Source organism: Lipophrys pholis (genome assembly GCF_963383615.2).
Source record: "Lipophrys pholis genome assembly, chromosome: 17".
NCBI lineage: Eukaryota > Metazoa > Chordata > Actinopteri > Blenniiformes > Blenniidae > Lipophrys > Lipophrys pholis.
Window position 1 is genome coordinate 8,035,175 of NC_137643.1, and position 19,426 is coordinate 8,054,600.

Below are 19,426 nucleotides of genomic sequence, written 5' to 3' on the forward strand. Positions count from 1 at the left end.
ACACAGCCAGCGCTCAGTGAAGCGGGGTATTATAGCCTCTGATAGCATAAAGGAACACAATCACACAAAGACGAAGAGAAATTTAAATTCACGTAAAGGCAGATAGGTATAGAAACATGCACTGGGGAGAACCTGCATCCTCTTTCTCTTGAATATTCAATTTCTTTCACATGCAAAGTAGATGTACCGGGCCTGGAATGTTACTTTTGGCCCCCAAGGAATATAGTCACTGAAGCGTCTCTGACAATTGCCAGACTAAATACTGGCACTAAACACCAGCCGCTGTTGTGGCAGGAAGGCTTGAGACAGCCATAACAAATCAGCGAGGGAATGAAGAATGGCTGGTTTGCGGTAGTTTATGGGGATATTTTATAACGTACATTGGAGAAACATATCCAGGTATTTCACACTGGAATTATCACCCGACTGTTTTCCATCTTTAACTGAGCCAGAAAAGTCAGGTGTAATGCAGCAGGGAAAAAGTGTTGTGATGCTGATTTGCTATCACTTTTAAATATACAAACAAGATATCCAATAAATATTCTTTTTGATTATTGCACAAATCCTTAAAATGTTCAGACATAATTTAAATAAGACGACTTCAGTATCAGTTGCTGACAATTTTTTATTTATTTTTTATTAAGTATATGCTATCGTGCAAGAAGCAAAGTGGCTTTGAAATGGTAACTCTAATTGCAAGGCAAGCCGTAAATGAGATTTTGATGGATGTGAATTTCTGGATGGGTTTGAGAAAAGGTCATACAGCAGCAGGCAATCAAATCAGCCCTTTTAAATAATTTTTTAAATGGAAGGGAAAATGAGTGCAAGGAAAAAAAAAACATGAAAGTCAACGTATTTCTAGCTTGTTTGAAAATCAATGTTGTATACAAATATTTGCACAATAAATACGCTATGAGAAAGTAGGATGCTGCCGTTAAACACAATCCAGATAAGGGATTAAACAACTCAAAATGATGTATAATGTCTCTTGGAGTGACTTATCAACTCATAAGGTGAAAAAATTGTGCAACTTTGGTGAATCAATGTCAAACAGACAAATATTGTATTTATAAACCATTGGAATCCGAGTGTTTTATACATTAAATCATCACTCCTACTGAAGGGGTGCACATTGTTGGCACAGAGCGGGTGACCGTTGCAAACTCAACAAAATATCTTGTAAAGCTTTTATCTGCAATGATGAAAATTTTCTATGTAATGATTATGGTTTTAATCCATTTAACCAATTCATTTTTCAGAAAAATACATTATCCAGTGATGAAGTGCCTGACCTTCTACTTGATCACTTACATAATAGGACATTTTGAGAAGGTAGAGAAAGAAAAGTGGAGAATCCACCATTCCTTGCATTGGTTTCGGGGAGCTGATAGTAGCTGAACCTGAAGAAAACCCAAGACTCCAACTAGTAAGAGTGCTAAAAACTACAGTGTGCCGTTAAATACACTTACACCAGGACACCGTGCAGGCATCGGTTTCATATATCTAAGAGATTTGGGGGTGGCACATCTATCTATCTAAACAGGCTAATTTGTGTTGTAATGTGGTCTAGGTTTTACACAATGAGAAATGATGGCTACTTTGGTTTTTCTTGCAAAGCAACTGCCCTGGGAAGAAAAAAAGAAGCAGTTTTGCTGCATATAGTATAATCACACCAAGGGACCTTAAACAAACAAAACGAGTTTTCAATGAAAATATGCCGACTTGCAAAATAATAAGGCACAAAAAGTGTGTAACGGACTTACAGTCAATGTTTCTGGCCAACGTGTCAGGCAAAAGTACATTGTTTTATCGATACTCTGTTGATTTAAGCGTCTTTTCTGCCACACTAACATGCTGCGAGCCATACCCTCTCCTTTACGTCTCTCTAACCCTGCATAACTGAATACATCCCCTCCTAGTCCTCCATCCATACTCTCCTCACCTCCTCCAATATGTTCAGTCAGCTCTCATCTATCTCTAAATCCATCCCAATCCTCATCTGGCTGTTCGTCCTCCATTTCCCCTTCCTCCCCTTCACTCTCTTCTTTCTTTCCTTTCCAAATGTCTCTCCTCCTCCTCCTCCTCCTCCTCCTACACCCCTTCTCTCCTCCTCGTCTAAGAGCCATCAGGGAGTTTTTACACAGTGTTGAGCAGAGTTTAGTAGGCCAAAGAAGATGCCGTGCCAGATTCTGCACAGTGTGTTAAGCAACTATCCCCCTTGAAGGAATATCAGCATTACTCAACACAAAACGCTCTGTGTCCGCCCGCCTCCTTGGGCTGGAGCGTGCACACAGCGTAGCCGCCGTCGGCTGCAGATAGCGAGGCTATGCAGGGGATGGTTTTACTCGGGGTCAATGTGGGAGCGATGCCACATTGGAATATCTGTGTGACTGATTGCCATTCTACCTCTCTACACCTGCATACTGCCATACAGAGAGAAATGTGTTAAAAAAAAAACAACAAAGCTTCCACATAAAAGTTCAAATGTAAACCACCAAACGCGCATTCACACACTTTTTTTTTTTTTTTCAATCCATCAGTTTATTTTGGTTTATATTTTCAAAGATTTCCCAGTAGCTGGCATCTTGGTGTCACTGTTGAATAAAGGACCTTTCAGAAGCACATTTTTGAGTGATTTAAAGGAAGAAAGTCAAGCCTCTTCTGAGCAGACCATCCCGGGCTGTCAATCCCATAACTTACTGGAAACCAAATGGGAATTATCTGCGCTTCCGAGCGCTCACGAGCCGAGTTCAATCAGTACGGGTGTGCAGCTTTATTCAAAAGTGTCACAACTGCGTGATAAATAAAGTGAGCACTGTCGGGCAGCCAGTTGGAACCAGAGATGTAAAGAATAAGATGGCTGGGAGTGAGGAGGCGAGAGAGGCTGCAGGAAAAAAAAAAAAAAAGAGAGAGCAGGGAGGAAAAAAGTTTCAGAGAGAGGGAAAGATGAATAGGGATGCAGACATCTGCCAAAGGAGAAGAAGTGCGGTGTCTGAGATGTCCGGACCTCGGTGGCGTGATTTATTCATACGATAAGTCACTGTGGCTGTGGAACAGGTGAGTGTAATGGTGTAATGTTTCCCCGTTGCCTGACTGCTTGCCTCAGTGACTGCGGCCTGCTGCGTTCATGCCAAGTTACTGGAAAGGTTTAATGCATGCAACACTCCGACACAGTGAAGGATCACAGCCAGTATAGATAAACACAGGCCATCTGGGTTAAGACAAACTCAACAGTGACGCTATCAGCCGTGCTCCATCTTCAAAGGTAACCAAAGTTATTACTTCTTTCCATTTTATGGCGGTTTGATGAAGAAGGAGAAAAAAAAAAGAGTCAGGGCCCACTCTTTATTCAGATGTTTTTCTGTCTGGATTCAAGAGGGATATAAAAGGAAAGAAATACTATTTCTCATAACAGCATGTTTTTTTGCACTCGGCATCTGTCTCCCCCTGTATCTATTCATAAGGTTCCTCAGGAGTCTAATTTCGCATCGCAGCGCAAGCCAAATGACCATAAATTTCAGAAAAACATGTGCAATTGTCCCGTATCAGCGATCCCATCGCAAGCCACTTAATGAACAAAAGCCAGAGATTATGGTTCTTGCTTCTGACAATTGCTCCAACACTGGGAGAAGGATCCCTCACTGAGATGCTCTTACTCACAAAAACTTTCTGAAAATACAGAGGAGTGAGAGCAATAATGTTTTTCTTTTTTCCTGCTTTTTGCAATTTCAAGAGGCTATTTGGACTTTCTATTTCTTTTTTTTCCTAAGATGTCACCCTTGAGTCTAACTCGCACTTTTGTAAGCTCTAAGAGATGGTTAGTGGTTATCCTCTAAAATAATCTCTCTGCAAATTAATCTAATAATTGCCTTTTTTTTTAATTACTAATATAAATCTAGCATGATGAAATTGATCCCATTTCTGCACGTTTAATTTACTGCTAAGAAAGCCCTTAAAGCTTCTCTTCAAGGTGAAACACAATTTAGTCTTCAGATTCCTTTCGGCCCTGTTTTTTTTTTTTCCAGCCAGACATTATAGTTTCATGAACTCCAGCAAATTGTGAGGAGACATCAAAGATGAAAATCAGTGGTGGTCTGGCCTATTGTGCTTTCTAAAAGCTTTCTAAACTATTTATTTACCCTCCAATGGAGACTTTTCATGAGATGATAGCAGCGGACTGTTATTGTTGTGGTGTGTGGCCTTCCATTTTCTGTGTGAATGTGCGGGGCTGGGCTCTGAGAGAACAACCCTCGCTCCATTGTATCGTGCCGCAGATTACCACATGAACAGGAAGCTCCTCGGCTGGCTGGCCCGCCAGCAGCGGACCACCTCTTGAATACCCAAGACAGCGGAGTCATTGTGGGGCTGAATATGAAGGAGTCTGCCGACAAGTGTGGATGGGCAACACAATGAGGCTCCTGCTGGTGTTCTATATTTTTTTTTGGGGGGGGGGGGGCACTGAGCAGAAAGAGGTGAAGCTGGCCACAGAAAGCCAGGACAGAGTGGCCCTCTTGTTTTCCTTCATTTGAAAAGAATGGTGCTGGGAGTGCATAATTAATAAGTTACTGGCTGCTTCATGTCTCACAAGAGGCCCAACTTGTTTTTGCCACATTCCCATCACCCTCTACACCATTTTAAAGCTCCCCTCAAGGGTCATTGATCTGTTTCACTATTATAAACTGCTCTGTCTTCATTTTAGAATACAATCCCCTGCACACGTTCTGCTAATTAAAGCAAACGTTAAGCAACACAGAAAAAGCTTGAAACTGTCAATAAAAAAAAAACATTTTCTTAAATGTTTTGTGGTTTATGATGTGTCAGGTGTGGGTTACAGATGTATGGCAGCAGAAGAAAGGACGGACGATAACGAGGCTCCGTCACGATATGGGAAAAGTAAACAACTCGAGCTTGTACTATATTCTGGTCACCTGGCTGCACACGTTGTTCTTCTTTTTTTCAATGTAAGAGCCATACGGGCGATGTGATCACCAGTTGGAAAGGACAGATAAATACTGAATGTAGTCAAAGAGGCATAATAAAAACCTGCTCATCAGAGCCCTGCGGCAGCTCTCTGACACAGACTGGTCGAACTTTTCAGACATCAGCACTTCTAAGAGAGTCTATTTTTTGCTTTTCTCTGCTAATTTTAGAAAAAAGGAATTAGCGAAAAACTTTCATTACTGACACAAACTTGCAGGCAGACAGTGTCATGTTGCTGACATTCTCTCCTTTGCAGTCTGGTATCATTAAGATTTATAATGATCCTTTTCTTTTCCTTTAACAGTGACCAACCTCTGGCTTTCAGTCTACTTCCAGCCCTCAAAGTGATTTTGACTGGTTCCCAGTCAGCCAATTCAGTGAAGACCAACTGAGGTTACTTTAGGATCGATACACTCAGAAGTAGAATAACTGTTTTAAATCAAGTGTTCATGTCTGTGAAAATAAAATGAACGAGTGTGAGAACTAAGACCCGATCCCCCGACACCAAGGATATCCCTGGTTCAAGTCTTTTTGGGGTTTGCATGTTCTCCCTGCGCATGCCTCTGTTAGATGTTCAAGAAAGTGAGCGTGTGTGCGATTGTTTATCTCTCTATGTTTGTCTTGTGAGGGACTGGTGACCTTTCTAGGGTGAAGCCTGCCTTCATACAGGTTACATGTTCCTGCCCTATCATACATACAAACCATGAGTATTTATGTAGAATAAATGAATGCAATGATGAAAGTTGTGAGAAAGTCAAGTAAACGTGTTTCTGTCACGAAAACGCTTGCGTCTAAATAAAAAACCTACCCTGTGCAGTATGGATCTCCTCAACGTACATACTACATCAGGTTTGACTGAACCCGAGGTGACCACGGTTATGACACAACTGTAACAACATCATCCCGTTTGTCATCCATGGTCCTCCATAGGAACCTGGATGAAATAAGTTACGTGCATCCAAAACGCGAAAAAGATGTGGAATATGTAAGTAATTGTTTTCGACATTGTCAGATGACTATAATAAAGTATCTTTGGTTGCAAGACATTTGTTATCTGTGAACCTCTGTCTCTGAACACAAGACCACTGTTTTTATCCTACAATTAAATATATTTTTGCTTGTTATTTGTCTTAAACAACCTAAGAACAACAAAGCGTGAATCCCAATTCACATGTATACTTCTTGATTGTTGATTTGTCAAACCCCAGATGGACATGATGGTTATGGGAAAAAAAAGGGGGAGGGAAAAAAGACCAATTTACAGATAACAGTTCTGTGCAATTTCTGGATTGAGGCCTGTACTTGGGATTGCATGTCACTGTGTTTTTCAGACACAGAGCCACACTGATAAATGAGAAAAATGGTACTCTTGAACCAGAATTAAACCATTTTTGGCCAGATGAGTTTTTTTTCCCCCCTCCAACAAAAAACCTTGCTCCAACAGAAGAAAACATGGGATAAAATGCCAGCAAAAGGGCACTTAAGCTATTTCAGTGACAAACAGTACTGTGGTTAATATATATTAATAAACAGAGATTGAACCAGTCACTTTGGAGAACAAGCAAGCAGGAAAGTAAGCAGTCAGGATCTCTATTTAAAGACATCACAGAGACCAGCGTTTTCTTCTCGCATCGTTCCCTTCGGCAAAACAATAAATAATAAAATCACAAAATACTTAAAAGACCCACTGTGCCGTAATATCCACATATATCCTTCCCTCCTCAGTGCTACTCCTCCCTGCTTTAAATGATTTCAAATCTGCTAGCAGGGGGAAAAAAAAGAAAAAAGAAAGGGATTCACATAAAGAAATCAGTCCTGGCTCACTCTTCTCCCTCCGACAGACTTACTTGACAACTCTGCTACATTAAACAGCCCGCTGGTGAAAAGAGAAAGGAAAAAAAAAAAGAAGAAGAAGAATGCATCCAATTATTCATGCATAATGATAGCTGTGTTATCCAGGAAGGCAGAGGCTCCCACACAAAAGCGCTTCTCCATCTAATACACGTTAAGTACTGACAATCGCCAGGAGTCACATTTGACGGGCGCCTAATTTCGCAGCATTCCTGTGATTCCTCACGAGTTACGGTCCATTGGCAGCATCTAGAGACGTATAGCATTTATGATGAAGTGATGGACCTGGGAATATTAACTTGGCATCCCCCCCCTAAAGAAGTAGGCACAGCAGCCTGCCTCAGCTATCAAGGGGTCATGTTTTAGTCACCGAAGCCTCAAATAGTGTTAACATGCCACTACCGCCCCGTTCTTGGGCCCCTCCACAGCCAGTATACGGCTGTGAAGACCTTCTGCGTTGACACGAGCTCAAGGTTCACGACATCTCATTGCCTTAGCTACTACCAGGCAATAAATTCTACAGCGGGAATGAATTGGTTGACCTCGAGGGTAGCCGGTGTTGCAAGTTGCAATCTAATAACATACATTATACTATCTGTCTCGCCTCTTCTTCCCCGCGAGCTACTACCTCTCCTCCACGCATGGATGTTGTGGAATAAATGTTGCATTTATCCAAAGTGTGGAATGAAAGTAATTAAAGAGAACAAAAAAAAAAGAAAAAGGCTGCACGTTTCAGAACTAATTTGTAGTTTAATTAAAACAGCGTTGCCGAGGTGCACAGACGCTTTAATAAAAGCAGCTGTGACGCTCAGGTGGAATGGCCGTCTTTCCTGCCCTCCGTCGATGGGGTGCTCTTAATAATTCATGGGCTGGAAGAATCGGCATGCCCTAATTGGTGGACAGGCTTAATACTCTCCACACTGCTGGGACCGAAAACAAAAGAAGCCAGTTGTGGGGTTTTTTCTCGAGCAAATTGAGAAAAAAAAATAAAATAAAAAATGACATGCCTTTCTTTGGTTTCAAGTTAAAAGGCTGTTCCTGAAATTCAAGGAGCACCTTGAAGCACAGCGGCTCATCCAAGTGAGAGCGAGCAGGATGGCTGCTACAGTCCCACTGTCTTTTAAATGCTGTGCGAGTGAAGGATAGCGGAATATTTTCACCCTTCAAACCAGATTTGCTCTCCTTCTGGTCTTTCTTAGAGCAGGAAGTGGGGCTGCAGGCTGTGGAGGTAAAAAGGGCACCTTAAAAGTGTATTCACTGTGACGAGGATGCCACTGCATAATGCATTGATGTCTGTTCGGCAGTCAGCACTCACTGGCTCAGGCTTTGGGGAATACATTTTGCATTGTATGCATTATGGAAATGTATTATACATTTATTTATTAGTACAAGATGGAGCTGTTTGCATCAGATCCTACAGAAAAAAAGACAAAAAGATGAAGAAAAAAAAAAGAAGAAAAAAAAACGGTGCACTGCATGACACTAATGAGCAAAGGTCAGGACCGAGTTTCAAGACTCCTGCTGAGACTTGAATGTACACTTCAGAATATGTGAGGTACTTTGTTGATCTCAATACAAGATAGGAATTTCCAAATTGGAATCGGGTGAGCAGCAAGCTCGCCTCGCAGTGAAAACCTCACCGAGCTCTGAGTTCGGTTTTGTGGCCTTTCTGTGTGGACTTTCACAGGTTCTCTTTGTAAACCCACAGTCCAAAAAACATGTATTACATTTTTGAAATAAAGCTTACCCTGTAACCCCAAGTTGGGTAAAGGTGTAGAGAAGATGGATGAAGTCAAAGCATCAGTCATCTCTACACTATATAAATATTCAAACAAACAACAATTAGAAGTTAAGAGTATATTACTGACTGAACGTGGCAAGAAAAACAGAAGGTACAGACACTGGAAGATGGAATACGAAATACTCGCAATTAACTGCCAAACTTACAGCCAGATTGAGGAAAGACTCAGATTGAGAAAAGAATTACCGCCACCCAATGCACCAAAGTGCCATTGCTGAAAACAAATATACTTTATCTTTAAAGTGTCACACAAATATGACTTTATCAAGTTGTTTTACATCATAAAAGTCAGTAAATAAGACTTGTTTGTAACATTATTTTTGCTGTTTAGTAAAACATTTCTACTATTCTAGTAGTTATCAATGGCAATGAGAAAAATGTACTAAACACATGAAAACATGCACATGTATGTAAAACAAACGATGCATATACCATATCAATTCAGTGTCTTCACTACATTTCCTCTGAGCTACAAAAAAGTGTTTTTGTTCATCAAAAACATTCCCAGCTCATTCAGCCTCCATTTTCTTTTCTTTTTTTTTTCTAATCTCTCCTCTGTTTGACTCTAATTATTTTGAATTCTCAAGTTGCCAGTCATTGTGGAATAAGCAATGGAGTTAACTATCTGCTCTCGGTAAAATTAGACTGAAGACTCTCAGCAGGTTGCTGATGTCTGATTGTAATTTTCAGTGTCTTTCTCCTTCCTGAGATTCAAACATGATTTCAAGATCTTGCTTTTAATTGCATTGCATTTGAGCTCAAAAGGCTCACTCATTTCTGCCTCGCATTATCAACCAACATTTCAGTCTTTTTTTTTTTTTTTTTACTCATCTCTTGCTATTGAGTACGGCATAGCAATATCTATATCTATAAATTGCAAAAATTAATTTCATTCAGATATTTCCTTCTTCAGACCATTTGTATGGTTTCCTGCCTGAAGCAAACGGGTGTTGTTGGACACTAATGTACCTGAGGAGGTAATATGTGTGAGCATAGGAGTGAAAAACACAGAGGAGACCTTCAGTCAATGTTTTTCACCTTGAAAGGCTGCTGACGATCCACTCTCGAGCCCCTTTGTGGGCTTCCGCCTTCCCATCTCTCCCTCTTCCCACCTCCATATTGCTAACTACGTTCACTCTCATCGAATTGCAGGAGTGCGGTCCAACCCTGTGCCATGTTTAAAATGGCACTAATGCATCTCAGCGTGACGCTGCGTGACCAAGTCAAGGCTGTGCGTTTCGGGCAATTACCGCCAATGAGAATGGCAAAAGACCCAAATAGCTATGAAAAAATTATTTGATAAAAAATAGGTGTGGAAAAGCACTCATTTAGATGAGTCTTTAAACAGCGAGGCTATCAGACTCCACGTGATTTCAGTTTCCCTTCAAAATGCCTTAATGTCACTCATATGTAATCATCAATTTCCTCCTCCCCGGCTTATAATTGGAAAAAGCCAGAAGATGAGGGCAGACATTTTCAGATGATAACATCACCCCTCTTGAATGAGGCCGAATCTAAAACGATAATTTACGTATATTGTAGTCTCATTGATGTAATTGTAATTCAGTGATTCAGTGTAGCGCATATTCCAATTGATCAGCAGTGACTTTTTGTGCGAGGCTTCAACAACCTCATTAACCCCTAAACACTGATCAGACAGAAACATAACCTGCATATATGGATGTTTTTATCATGATAAAAAAAACAAAAAAAAAAAACTGAAATCTTTCCAATATTTCAACTGTCTTGATCCAGTCAAACAGCAAAGAGCAGGAAAGGTCTAATGAGATCAAACAAATGTGCTGGCACCACCTGTAAGCTCCCCAAAACCACGCTAACCCGGGTCATCACAGGTGAAAACAAACCCGCTTTTATTAGAGGAATGATAGACACTTTGGGGGAAGCAGGGGTGGGGGGTGGGGGGGGGGGGGGCAAAGTTATCAAACCGGACTGCTAAAACATGCACCATATCCCTGTGAGGAGATTGGATTCCAACTGGAGGCTCAGGGCAGCGGCACCGGGGTCACTCCACAATCTGCACGGGTCAGAGCCGAGGCAGCGCTACAAGCCGGTTTGACGTTCTCCATTAACTCCCCTTCTCTAACCCACAACATAAACCTGAGCTGCTAAAGACCAAGGGGGGGAAAATGAGAAAAAGTAAAATAAAAAAAGGAGAGGGAACAAGGGGCGCTGTACACAATCTCTTTGTAAAATCATTCTTGATAAATTCTGTGCAACTAAATCTTCAAAGACCATCTTTTTTTAAAGCTGAAATGCCCACAATGTGTGAATAACTCACAGTTATCAAACGGCTATTCACAAAGGAACCAAACAGCAGAAAACCATTTTCATTACATGCTGAAGATGACTATAAAGTAATATTTTGAGTTATTATAATTAGTTACCGTAGAGGTTCAGTAAAAAAATTGATATACATGTTAAAAAGCAAAAGCCTCTATGGAGCGCAGCTGCTGCACTGCCTCACATTTTGCAGGTCCAGCTTACCACAAATAGTCTTAGTAACCAAGTCCCCAGACTGCACACTGTTTGGAAACATGATCACCAAAGCACTTGTTTGGCAGTGCCTGTGTCCAGCTAGCATATACAAAGCATATAGAATCAGCTCGCTGCCACAAGCCGCAGCTTTATTTAAAACTGCACCCAACCTCAAATGACTTGGGGAAGGAAGGTTATTCGGGGTAGCGGAGCACTCAAAAGATCTAACGCAGCATTAAAGGCATCAGAAAGCTTACAAGCAGGGGAAAGAAAAGCATGGCAGACGTATGCAAGTGGGTTTGGTATTGATCTGCTCTGCTTTGTGAAGGCTGAGCAGGGAGGCAAGTAAATGTTAAACACTGGTGACACTGTAAATGTTCCAGCGCAGTGTTACTGGCAGCAGCAATGTCATTATAGAATTTTACTTCAAGCTTCTGAGTGACAACGCTTGTAGTCTGGCTTTAGTACAGGTGGAGCTGTCCATGTCTCTGCACTTCATTTCATCCCTTTTCAGTGTTGCTGTATCTGCTTATCATGTACCTTCACTTTGAGACACTATGTCCTGCAGTCATGCAATAATTACTCAAATTACTTCTGTTCCCTCCTGTAAAACCACACCGCTCCACCCTTAACACTGGGACTGCACAGAAACAGCGTTTTGGCTGCACGTCGCATGGCAGATCTGCGGTGCCTCCAACAGTGATCACCTCTGTCAGAGAAATCATGGGGGCTGTTGATAACCGCCAACAAAAACAACAAACCCTGCCAGCGCAATTATGCGTGTCCATTTGAACATAATATGAGCAGAACATGAGATGCGTGGGAGAGAGGGGGGACTGTTGTGTTGTGGGGGTGGAGGTTTTGTGCGTGTGCGTGCGTCCAAGAAAGAGTGTGTGTCTACATCTATATATATATATATATACAGTATGTGTGTGCATGTAGGATGGATGTGGGTGTCCATGTTGCGTGCGTGTGCGACAACAGAACAGGAGCTGGGATCTAAAGAACACATGTTTGGGGTTCTTTTGAGACCCGCGCTTTGAGTTGACAGTATTGTTTGGGTTTGGGTGAGTATTTCAAAGGGCTACTTGGGATAAAAGACGAGTCTCCAGAGCCTGCTGCACATTTTTTCCATTTTAAGATTCCAGCCCTTCATAGCCATCAACTGTGAGAGATTGCAGAGTATATTGTTTTTTACAGCAGACAAGTGACTAACTATATTGCAGATACTCTGCACCAATTGCAAACTGTCAAGGGGAGGTAATCCATAATGGGGTGGTAAGGTACAAAACAAGTTTCAGGTTTTCTCTTGATTTGTTTGTGATTTATTACACCTCATACTTTGTTTCACTGGAATATCTCCAACTACCACCTCTATTAATGGTGAAATATTGGAAAAAGTGTGAGTTTTGCATGAATAAATTTCAAACTTATGGATATCTTTGCTTTTGCAAGAAATAAAGAATATCAGTTCCTACGTATGGAACACAGATTATCTCACAGACCACTTGAACTTTGAAATAAAAGTAAAAATGTTTGCACTGCACACCTGCAGTATAGTTTATCTTGTATAACTACAAAACACAGTGACTATTTTACGCTTAAATTCAACTTCAGTATTTAAAGCTGTTTTACATACACTATCATAATGCATCCACAACAAGTCTCGCTTCACTTAACAGAGCTTATAACAGACTGCAGACGTGTCTGCTTCTCACTCATCATTGTACAGTGTGACTGATGCACATAAGTCCTCACACACAAGAAGGCACACTCCCATCCTTCACTTCAGTTTATAAGTATACATTTTATCATCCTTCCTACTCGCAACACTATGTGGTACTTTGACTTTGACTTCCCATATAAGGCGCTCCATCTCAAACTTCCCCATGTTAGGAAAACAACTGCCTTTATATCCACAGCTCCATTTGACTGGAACAACCATCAACATGACATACTCTTCATCATGCGCTCCGTTTAAGCAGATCCTGTCTTCTCACTCTGGTGATCTGACCAAAGACGTATCTAAGAAGACTCCTACTCTATATTTTTTTACTCTCTTTGGGTATTTTGGCCGCAGTGTGGTGGTCATGTGTTTTTTTTTTGTTATTATATTGATTACTGTGATTGTAACCCGTTTTGATTTATTTCCTTTGAAAAGTAGACGCAGCACCTCTATCCTTGTAAACTGTGCCACCCAAACACGTGAATACAATTGCTGATGGTCAGACCTATAGATATATTAACCACATTGCAATAAAGCACCTTCTTCTTTAAAGTTTGCAGCGCCACCTGTAAAAGCTTTCTGATCCATGAGGGCACATCAATGCACACGTAGACGGAGCAGAGAATTATGGACTCCAGTAAAGAAACCTAAGTGCTGCAGATGTCCTCTCTGAGATACAGGTTTTAATGTGGTTGGCTGCCTGGCTGGCAGGCAGGATCAGTCAGTCAGGGTGACCTCATGTGTTTGGCACAGGGAATGCCTATCAGGTTTCCCTGTGTGCAGATTCCAGCCTGTTCACTCCACACCAGACCCAGGACCCAATCCCCTGAGGCATGTGTGTGTGTGTGTGTGTGTGTGTTTGTGCTGCAGGAGGAGATAATTGTGTGTGTGTGTGTGTGTGTGTGTGTGTGTGTGTGTGTGTGTGTGTGTGTGTGTGTGTGTGTGTGTGTGTGTGTGTGTGTGTGTGTGTGTGTGTGTGTGTGTGTGTGTGTGTGTGTGTGTGTATGTGTGCGCGCGCAATTTGTGAGTTTGAGTGAATGAGATGGAGAGGTAGAGAGATAAATTATATGAGATAAATTATTCAGATCAACCATGGTTGAGAGAGAAAGAGACACTATGGGAGGGTGAGGTCCCCCCCCTCCAATGAACTCGCTGAACTGCACATGAGCTCCCACCCTTCCTCACGTACAGCTCTCCCCGCCTCTTTATTCAACGGTAAACGTCCTGTCCTCTCATGCTTTCTCCCAGGCTTGTTATGTATGCTCATAATACGGGTCAGTGTTCGGGGTTTCAAGTCTCTCCTTCCTGCCTCCAATGTGTGTGTGTGGGGGGATTTTCTTCATTAAATTCCTTTTATTTATCTATTTTTTTAAAACAGATAAGTCAAACTAGACTGTGCAACTGGGCTGCAGTTTATAAAATCTTATGTAGGTCTGGAGTTAAAAAATACTATTACACTAATCAGACCTGGAGACATTAGTGTGACACCAGTATCTACGTGGATAGAAAAGCAGAAAAGCAGCACTGAGTGTCTATCCTCTGGGTGTATGTACCTTTACCAGGCCCCCTGGGGACCTGAGTGTTGAGAGACCTTTACAAATTGGAGTAATGAGGGGAAAACTGTGAAATTGCTTAAAAACATAGATAGATGTATAAAAGACAGTTAGAGATGTCCCACATTCTAAACATGTCATTATAATGCATCTGAAAATGTCCCTCACAGGACAAACTTGAGATTTTTGAACTGGGAATGTTTTCTGCCTCCCAGTAAATGCTACCAAGGGGGTCCAAACTAAGACTGTTATTGGCACATCATGAGAGGACAATTGTTTTTCTGATGGTCTGCTGGAGCTAATCTCCTTTGGGATCCTGATCCCGCTGGGAAGCCGAGTGATATGTGTAAATCAACATGCTGCACTTTTTTGAGGGATTGTTTTGTTTTGTTTTAGAAAGCTGATGTTTTTCCAGGAAAGGCTAACTTTTAACTTCTAACTTTTATGAAGGATTACTAACTTCTATGAACAACGAAGGGAGACTGTGAAAGTGACTTTTTAATTTTCCTTTTAGGGCTGCACTCTTCATGGAGTAACCACAGCAAATCACATGAATACATCCAACACTATCTCACACCAACTGCCTCCATGTCATTCTTCACTTCCTCCATGAATCTTCTCTGAGATTTCCCTCTGATCTGTTTTGCTCCTGTTGATCCTGCTCGCTCCACTAAAAAACCTCACCATGTATATCTCTGCTCAGTGCCACTGCCCCTGAACCACACATCATAAATTATTCTGAATACATCTGATTGTACTCTTTTTGTCCTCCTTATTACATGTATTCAGGTTTAAGTGAATGTACTGAGTTACACAGCTGAGATTACATCAAAAATAGAAATGCAATCATTTACATTTATAATAATATGTAAATGATCTCTTGAATGTCATTCAGTCTTATCTCTCTTTTTCATGTAAGTTTAATTACATGGTGGGAAAATAATCTCTATTAAATCCAAAACATGTCCTCAAGCTTTCAGTTTACCTTAATGCAACCTTGTGTGACCTGCTGGAGTCAACAATTGGGGAGGTAAGCACACACCACGGGCAACTATCACTATGGTAACAATACGGCACATACTGCGAGCAATCCTCTTAATAAAGCCTCAACAGGCTAAGAGGCTTCTCATTTCACAAATCACTGTGGGAACGACCGTGCAGTCACACCAGCAGTGAAATGCACTATTACCCACGCATACACACTACACACACTACACACACACACACACGCGGGTTAAACAGATGCGACATGCTAGTTAATGCTGCCCTGAGAGCCAAGCGTCCTCCATAACCCGTGAGTGAGGAATGATGGAGCGTGAGCAGCCTGCTGTAGCTCTCGTTGAGTGTTGAGCTTGCTATCTATAACGAAACAGATCAGCAGATCGTCCCCCGCTCTACAGGAAGTCCGCATAGCTGGGACACACTGTTTCCTAAACATTTCCGAGAGGGACGAGCAGCAACAGTGGTCTTAACGATTACACCAGGTCTGTGGTGGAGGAGCGTTGGCTCACCGATGCCAGAATGTTTATCCAATGTTCGTAGGAAGGCGGGGTAACGTCAGTTTAGTGATTAATTGCGAGCCCAAAGTGCTGAGGACACAGAATCTCCCCTGAATGGCGCCGACTGCAGCTCCTACAAGGGTTTATTGCTTTATCGGCTGAATCCTAATGTGACCCTTTTCCCCTCCCCTCTCTCTGATGGTTCCAGTGGTGCGGGTGCATCTGAAAGCACTCGGCAAGGTGCCACTGTGGTTAATTGCCCGGTCTACTTTAAGTTCTGACTGCGAGAGGAAGTTTCGATTGTGTTTTGCATTGATAGCCTGAAAAAACAAGCTTTCTGGGAAACAATTCATGTGCAGCATGTCTGCACGGGTCTTAGTACAGATCTCTGTGGGTTGGTACGAAGTTCCCTATACCGCAGAATTCCCCCCAATATGTTGGGGAGAAACACAACATATGGCGGTTACACAAGCATGCAGCTGTTGTTTTTTGGGGCTAGAGATAAATAATGGATACGAGTCTTCCACAGGGTACTCAAGGCAGCTAATGAGAGAAACAAAGCAGACAGGGAATTAGTAACTAACTGTTTTTCAAAGCCACTGTTTTCCAACATTTTCATAAAAGCCCAAGGACAAAAAAAGTAATGCGAAGATAGAAACATTAGTATTCATCAACGGTAAAAGTACACAAACATTTGCTTTTTTGTTTTTAAATATATATTTTTTTTTTTTACAAAACTTGTATGAGTAATGTTTTGCATTTTTAAATGAAGACACTAAACACGAGTCGTTGGAGATGCAAGCCAAAGCATTGATTCATGAGAGCATGTCTCCTCTCACACATGCTCTGTCCTACTCTTCCCTTCGGAAATGTAGGTGACCTTAATAATTTAGGGGGGAAAAGGAGACAATAGTTGCCTCAGTGCAGACTGTTCAGGGAGAAACTGGCATTCTGCAACAAACCATCCAACAGGTCTGTCATTTTCAGCCATTCACATACTCGAAACTGAACCTTCACCCTTTCCATTTGTGAACATGGGGGTGTGTGTGAGGCAAAATGATTAACTGGTAAAAACAGAGAGGCCCGACATCTTGTACGGAGACCACATATCATAATGACACTTTTTAATTCTGTTCCCCATGGCTGTTTATCTGCTACTAATTACTGGTGAAGAATAATAATCCCTCCTCCAATTGGACTCTATCACGCCAAGGGGCCCACTGCTTTCCTCCTTTTTTCATTTATCCTGGTTTGTGAGTCCGCTGGCTCGGCTTGCGCCCTGCATCAGTGTCCTTGCAATCTAATTCATGCCGCCTACCTGTCCCACTCAGTGTTTTTCCATGCGCTGACTAATGTTGTGGCCTCAGAAGCGGCTGCAGCAGTGGAAAGGTCTGCCAAAGAAACCATTCAGGCAAAATCTAAGAGGGTGGCTTGAGTCATTTAACTCAAATAAAGCTGGGAGAAAGGCCTGTTTGCTCTTGGTAATCCCCCACTTGCTCGACAAGGCTTCGCAAGGTTCATCTGCTGCGCTAAATTGGTGCACGTAGTCTTATTTGTATAGGAGCTCATTGTGGCTGGGTGAGAGGGAGAATCTGACAGGACTGGCAGCCATTCAAGCCCTCATGCCTATTTGCTTATCCTTATTCATGGCAGAATTGGCTTTTTCCGGAGCCATTTTTCAAGATATGCGTGACACGGTATATTCATTGAGCCTGCCACTACTAATGCAGCTGTGTAGAGTAAATGTTGTAGGCAGCTGATGTGTGTGTGTTGTGTGTGTGTTTTTAGAAAAGGGGCGACCAGGGCCTCCTACTATAATCACAGTGGTAAGGCTACACTACCATTTGCATGTCTGTAAGCTGGTGTCTCCTCCGGTTTCCACATCTGAATATCTGGGTGAAGACACTCATCGGTTTGTGCAGCCACAATACAAATGAACTACAAATTCCTGGAAGTTGGATATACAGACAAAGCCTTTTAACCTTCTTTGTCAAACTGTTGAGTTATCCAGTAAATAAAAGACAGTAGTGAAAATGAGCAGAACACATGACATAACATTCAGCAGCATGGGACAAAAGTTTCGCAGCGTTTCCTACCACAACTTCTGTTATTGAAGCAGCTGAACTAAATAAGCTGGGTGTGCTGCAAACATCTCATTTAGCTGTGGCCAACTATTAGGATGAAATTTAAAAAGCAACCGAGCTTCTTGAATGAAATGCTATGTTGAGGCATGTTTCTTTTCTGACACCACAAAGTCCAGGAATTTCTCAGCTCACTTAGCAAAGTTACAAAAGTTATTATGGAATCAACCCGATTTGCATATTAGCTTCTCTACATTCGTAGCAAACGCTTGTGAATAGAAAAGGGTCAACTCTCATTGCCCACAGTAATGAAGACACAGATGTATCTGAGTAATAGTGAACATTTAGTAAAGGACCTGGCCTCCCTTAGATGACCTCCTCCAGCAAGGTGAAGAGCCAGATCTGCTGCATCAATGAGCAAAGACCCTCTGGTGTTCTGCTTCGCAAAGTGTACGCAGCAGTCACTCGTTAAAAATGCAGGAGCAATTACCCTGGCTGAGTCTGAGTCAGAGACTGCTGCCATGCCAAGATACCACCTCCACCTCCTCCCATTCTTCCATTGCTGCCGTCGCTACACCCGCAACCCGAGTAATCCTCATGTGAACCAGCGTGCCAAAGGTGGGGCAGCAGACACAGAAAGCTTCAGTTACACCAGAGCAACAAAAGCACTCCTCTGCTATCACAGCCTGTCTGTCTCTCACGAGGTGCACTCACTTCCCCCTCCCTCACCCTCCACCAGCACGTGGCTTTCATCCGTCAGCACCGTCGCTCTGTGCTAACCCAGCTCCTCTTCCTCTTGACTCTTTGCTAACCACTCATCACTCCAAGCAAAACCCCCCCCAAAAAAAACAGGCACATTATTCTGTTATGCAGGTGAACAAAAGTTGGGAGTTCATCATTTTTACCTTCCCTTTAAAATGTTTTTGCAATTCTACCACACCAACAAAAACAAGCATTTTTATAACAGGCATCACACAGACAAAACTTTAATATATCCAGGTGTTCATACTGTATATTTATTATCAGTAGTTCTGTGTAAAATAACTTTTCTTAGGGTACTACAGAAGAAAAATGCAGTCAAAAGCATTGAAACTATTAAAGGTTCCAGTTGAGATATATAAAACGGTGTGAACCTAATAAAAAACAAAAGCGAACACAAGTTCCAATAAAGTTATAATCCTTACCTGAGCATATTCACTTGGCTCTCTTTTCCATGGAGATTAACATGATACAAAGACTCACAGAAACCCATAATTTACTCACTAAACATTAGATCATTTGAAATGTATGAGTCTCCTATTCCTTGTATTTCTGAGAGATTCTGCCTCTGTAAAAATGCCCTTTTTATGTACAGTCATGTGAGGGCCCTGTTTTTGATATCTCTGATAAGCTTCTCTACTCAGTTTTTCCAGAGGTAAAATTTTGCTTTCTTGCCTTTC

General features: G+C 41.9%; 1 protein-coding gene across 7 annotated transcripts in view; it reads right to left on the bottom strand.

Annotated features, from left to right (window-relative positions):
• Nucleotides 1-19,426, bottom strand: part of LOC308122773 (RNA-binding motif, single-stranded-interacting protein 3) — a 291,407-nt gene that overhangs the window by 177,308 nt on the left and 94,673 nt on the right. The window contains exon 1 of one of the 7 annotated variants that reach the window (XM_080484837.1): nucleotides 18,478-18,686. The exons of the other annotated variants lie outside the window; for them this stretch is intronic. Within the exon in view, the coding sequence (XP_080340963.1) occupies nucleotides 18,478-18,510 (33 nt within the window). The 5' untranslated portion in view covers nucleotides 18,511-18,686. Of the gene's footprint in view, nucleotides 1-18,477; nucleotides 18,687-19,426 lie in introns of those variants that run through there. 7 annotated transcript variants of the gene reach the window in all.